General features: G+C 40.2%; 1 protein-coding gene across 1 annotated transcript in view; it reads left to right on the top strand.

Annotated features, from left to right (window-relative positions):
* ZFYVE26 (zinc finger, FYVE domain containing 26) overlaps nt 1-5,357 on the top strand; it is a 54,369-nt gene that overhangs the window by 2,568 nt on the left and 46,444 nt on the right. The window contains exons 2-5 of the mRNA XM_010007731.1: nt 133-345; nt 1,686-1,764; nt 2,588-2,677; nt 4,575-5,127. Of these exons, the coding sequence (XP_010006033.1) occupies nt 133-345; nt 1,686-1,764; nt 2,588-2,677; nt 4,575-5,127 (935 nt within the window). The remainder of the gene's footprint in view (nt 1-132; nt 346-1,685; nt 1,765-2,587; nt 2,678-4,574; nt 5,128-5,357) is intronic.

The following is a 5,357-nucleotide window of genomic DNA, read 5'->3' as shown; positions in this document are numbered from 1 at the left end:
AGGGCCTGCCCCGCGGGGCCGAAGCCCCTGGGGCCGGGCCTCGCCCGCCCTGCCCGGTCAGTGCCAGCGGGTGCGGGGTGCTGCCCAGCGTGCCCCTGCGGCGTCAGCTTCTCGTGTCCCTCCCTGCCCCAGGTCACCTGCTGGTCCTGCCAACACGCACGCTTTTGGACATGAAGAAGCGGTCTCTCTGGAGCGGCTCTTCGGGTTTTTCTGTGAGTGTGTGCGGCATGGAGACTGGGAGCTGGCGCAGGCCTGTGTGCCCCAGCTGAGCCAGTGGCACCGGGATGGCCTGGAGAAAGTGGAAGCGATTCTTCAGGCTTTGGTGGCTTGTCCCGTGGGGGTGAGGTAAGTAAGGTACTGTCTTGCCACTGCCCGAGCACTTGGCAGGCTGCTCAGCCCTCTGAGATAATGAGTTGTGTTCATTTATGCAGTTGACATGGTGATTGATACAAGCTTAAAACTATTTGAAAGCACTTCAGAACTGATTTTGTTAGGTTTGACTGAAGGTAATAAGGATCATGTCCTGAAATTACATTCCTTTGATACCAAGCTTTAGTTAATTTAGATTAATTTTAGTTAATTTAGATCTTGTGAAGATCAGAACTGTGGTTATTTACAATATTCTCTTGTTCTGTTGAAGCTCTTGAAAGACCTTCCAATTTCTAAAAAATCAAATATTTCAAATTATGCTATTGATTTCTCATTTATCTTGTACTCAGTTTTGAAATGGCATTAGTTTAACTCCATCCTAGTTGGTTTTGGTCTCTGCTTTTCAGGTGTATGAAAAGATATGCATATGAAAGGTAATTTTCTAGCACTTCAGGGAACATTTGTTTTCCCCATCTACAAGCAGGTGATCATACTTCTGGACTTTAAAATTTGTGTAACCTTTTGGTAAAGGTCCTAAGAAAGAGTTTGCATGGACAGCAACTGAAGGAGTCTGGAGGAAGATGTGCACGTGGTTAGATGAGTATTGCTAACAACTGTGTGAGACACAGCATTTTTGATCTGTCTTTGAGGCTTTAGTTAGCAATGCTGAGATTGTTATAGGCCAATGAACTTATCTTGGGCTTTTTCCTTTTCCTAGTCCCTTTGGCAGTACTGAATATGTTCCCTGACTGTGTAGTTTTTGGAATGTGCGTGTAAGTAGTGGAGCACGTGAAAAACAGGTGGAAATGAGAAGTGTTCTTTCTTTAATTAGCACAGTACTTCACTTTTAGTTTGAACATAAACCTGCACTTGTGCTGCTGTGACCTAAAGCTTAGTTTCAGTTTTTGGGGTAGAACTAGACAAAACAGGAAATGTCAGTGCTTGGCAAGCGGTCAGATTTCAAAGAAATCTGCTGAAGTGCTCAAAGAGGGCTATACAGGCTGGACTTCAGACCAGAAGTAGATATCATTGTTTTGAACCAAATAACTGTGGCAGTTGTGTTGGTATTTGGCAGATCTAAAAGCAGTTATTTGCACAGCAGAAATCTTTGAGTTAATGTGTAAGTAGTACCAATATTCTGGTTTCTCTGCACTCTTCTCCTTTCTGACTCATCTTCAGCTATTTAGTCATCTTTGGCTTTATCTTGCACAAAGAAATACAAAAATCAAAATTACATCTGACATTTTTTTCCAGGATCTTCAAAATGGGAATGACCTTGTGTAATCCAGTGTTGTATGTGCTTGTTGCTTTTGTAGATGTGGAGAGAATTCTAGCCCGTGGAGAACTGCATGGCTTTGGCTTCTTGTGCTGCAAAAATGGCTTGCCAGGAATCAGGTACAGAAACATCTGTCTGACTTCGAAGCACAACTTATAGCTCTGACTTTTAATTGACTTCCAAGTGCACAATGTCTGCCTAGCTGCTTATTTAAATTATAGTCTTTCCCACATTTCATGGAATTAAGTTCTCAAGGTAGCTGGAGAGATGCATTGCTTTTGATTTAAAAAAAAGTGTCAAAAAGCAACTGTTAATCTTTTCCACACTGAAGAGAAACACTATTATTTTGTATGTTTGTTTGTTTGTTTGCTTAGAGGTTGGCTTCTTTGCATTGAGCATTTCTGTAAATGGAAAGAATGTCTGTGTTGGCTTCAGCATTTTTGCAGCACCTTTCTTCTCTTGAAGATAAAATAGCTCAGGCAGCAGACAATTCTGTATAAGCTTTAGATGGTGAAGGATGTGCTTGCTGTGTTGTTGTTTTCAGAGACAGGTGCAGTATGTTTCATGAGTAGAGGAGAAGCTAGTCTCTGTTTCCTTGCTTTTCTTTTTTTAAATTGGTACATTTGTATGTGTAATAATACTTTCTTGAAATTAATTTATCCTTGTCACTACTTAGACATGCATTTTTTTTCCTCACCATTTGATGGAATTGTAATTTCTGTCAAAGTGACTCTTGTCTCTGTTTCCAAGCGTATAGATAAATGGAATCCACTGCTGCAGGAGTAGAACCTAATTGTGGGATAGCCTTTACTTGATAATTAGTTATCTTCAGAAAGATATTTCAGTGTGCCTCAAAATGTGAACGAAATAGCTAAAATTAGAAAGTTAATAAATAAATGTTTTATTGGCTAATGTCTTTCCCATTCTCTTACATTGTTTCAGAAAACTGTTCCAGTTGTTCTTCAAAGAGAAACTGAATTTTTATTGTTCCTGGAAGAATTACAGAAAGATGTCTCTGAGGAAGTCCTAAAGGTGATCTACTTACTATCCCCTAGTTCTTCTTGTTAGTTTTGCAGAATGTCCAGCTTTATCTGGTTTTAGGATCAAAGTTAATATTTCCTGCTAACTTGACTGTCCAAGATACTGATGTGTTATTAGTCTTCTAGACAGCTGAAAAAACCTGTAATTCAGATCCCTTTCTGAAGTTAATCCAGTGTGCCTGGAAGCAACTCCTTTCGCTAGAGAGGAGCCTGTAAGCAGGCAAAGGTCAAGCTTTTCTACATTATCTTTCTCTCACGCTTCAGTCCTGACTGCAGCCACTTTCCATGGTCTTAGATCTGTAGACATCTTTAGTAATCATAAAGCTAAAGCCCACTGTGAGCTGAAATAAACCATAGTCAGCAAGCACATTTTGAAAGTATATCTGTTTTCTTTTTCTTGATCTTGATTTTAATCTCTTTTGCACCTCTTTGCCCCCTTCCTGACAGTTTTTTTTGTGTTGTACTGATGGTATTTGGTAATTGGTATGATGTGTGCTCTTGAGATCCAGGATCCAGTTTTCCATTATTAATACATGCAGACTAGTTTAATTGAGAAATACATGGAAATCATGAATTAATATAAAAAGAAAGTATAGAGTAGAAGGTCAGGAAAGTTTCTAACTGTAGGAACTGTCCTAGTTTGGTGTTGGTTACAATAGAACTGGACCTGACATGGTGTGTGGAATGTCCCCAGATGTTGCATCTAGTTTTGTAGGTTCTAACTCTTAAAACTTTTATTTTTTTACCTTTTTTTAAGAGGAAAATGAAAAATTATTAAGGGGCTATTTGCAGCTTTTTAAATATGATTAAGGAAAAGGTGCTCAATATTTCTGTAAGGTGCAGAGTTAGCAGTTGAAGGGTGAAAGCAAGCAGGGTAAACTTGAATGTTGATTATAACAAATCTGCTTGAAGTCTGTTAATGGCTAATGAAGTCTGTGAACATTACCATTTAACCCCCAAGGTCGTGAAAATTCCACCACTATCTACAATTTTGCGCAGAAAAAGGAGATTCAGCAACGTCATCTCTTTGCTGCAATTAATGTCAGATGCCTCTTAGTAGGTAGAGTTATGTTCTGATCCAGCAAATAGAGGAAAGGATGTGGAGGACTTGTCTTTACTGCTAATATTCTCATTTTTGTGCACACCAAGTACCTCTCCCCTCCATAATCTCTGAGTTGTCTCTTCCAGCCAAGGACTGCACACACATAGTTCCAGAAGTGCCACAAGTGCTGCTTAATTGCTGTTCAACTGGGTCGTCCCTCACCTTCTCACCACTTATTGGGAGAGTTAATTGTTTTTTCTTTGTTTTCCTTTTCCTAGTTCTGAAATGCTAGGTTTGCTTCTGTTAGCAAGAAATAATCATTGTTGCTTAAGAAAGAAGTCCGTGAGTTGGCTTCTGAATCTGTTGGCTGGTTTTAACCAAGTTTGAAAAATTAGTGTTGATGAGGATGATGCAGTTGGTAGATAGATGGTATGAATCTGGAAAAGGAGGATTTCAACCAACCAACACAAAACTGGACTTCAATCATCATGCTCTTGCTGACTTAGGAATGTACAGCCATACTGATCTATTGCTGAGAGGCAGAATACAGTAGTGCTTCAGCCATCCCATGGGAGCTGCCTATGAACCAAGGTTACTTGCTTATGAGCACATGGTCCATGTACTGTAGTTGTGTGTTGGAGAATTATTTATATTTTGTTACAGATTCGGGCATATCCATGCTTCTAGTAAGGATACGGGACAAAGTGGACCATTATTAATGGGTTGCTTCAGTCATACAATGTTTCCAAATGTATTTATCTTCTTGCTTTCAAGTTTATGGTATTTTAAAAATAATTTGTGTTTTTAATGGAGTCTGAAAGGCTTACTCTTATTGTTTCCCTACTAGGAGCTGTTTGAAGAGTTTCAGTGCACTCAGAACAAACACATCACAGACAGGAAAAGAAGAGATGGGTGTTCTCACAGATTCAGTTTGGATGTTGTCTCAGCTCTCCGGAAGCTTTTGCTGCGGACTCCCCAGAGGGCAAAAGCTCTGCTGGAGTTCTTCCAGGAGGAGCAAGGCACACACAGCTCCTCATTCCAGCAGTATTTCTCTCTACAAAACATCTTTGTTGAATTTCTTCGTGACTCCCTGAAATCTCTGCAGAGGCTTCAGTGCAGTTCTGAGACTTCAGCAGAACTAGATCAAAGAGAACTGGTAGATACGATTTATGCTGCTCTTAGTATAGTGACTTTTGAGGTGGAGCATCAGGCAGAAGAAGTACGACAGCTTTTCAGAGAACTCCTGGATGTGTGCTGGGCTGAGGGAAGCCCACTGAGGGAGGAGAAGCTACTAAGCTGTATGCTGAGAAAACAGAGCCATGGCCCACTCAGCCTGTATAGCAGTGTTCTCACAGAAAGAACAAGAGAAATATTTCTTGGATCAAAATCAATACAGAAAGGTTTGGTTCACTTTTTGTTTTAATTTTGTGTTTAAAAAAGCCATTGAGTCATTAAACAGGCATATTGTGAGTAAGTTCGGCAGTTTTCTTCATCAGGTGCCTTAACAAGTCACAATCTTGTAAAAGATAATGCTACAATAACTTAAAGCAAGGAATTTACATCTGGACCCTAGGGCACTCTACTTTGCAGTCTATACTGCCTTTGTTTGTGAGCACTTCCTTTACCACCC

The sequence above is a fragment of the Chaetura pelagica genome, unplaced genomic scaffold (genome assembly GCF_000747805.2).
Source record: "Chaetura pelagica isolate M959 unplaced genomic scaffold, ChaPel_1.0 scaffold70, whole genome shotgun sequence".
In the NCBI taxonomy this organism is placed as follows: Eukaryota; Metazoa; Chordata; class Aves; order Apodiformes; family Apodidae; genus Chaetura; species Chaetura pelagica.
Note: the sequence above shows the minus strand (reverse complement) of the source record. Positions and strands in the feature narration are given on the sequence as shown.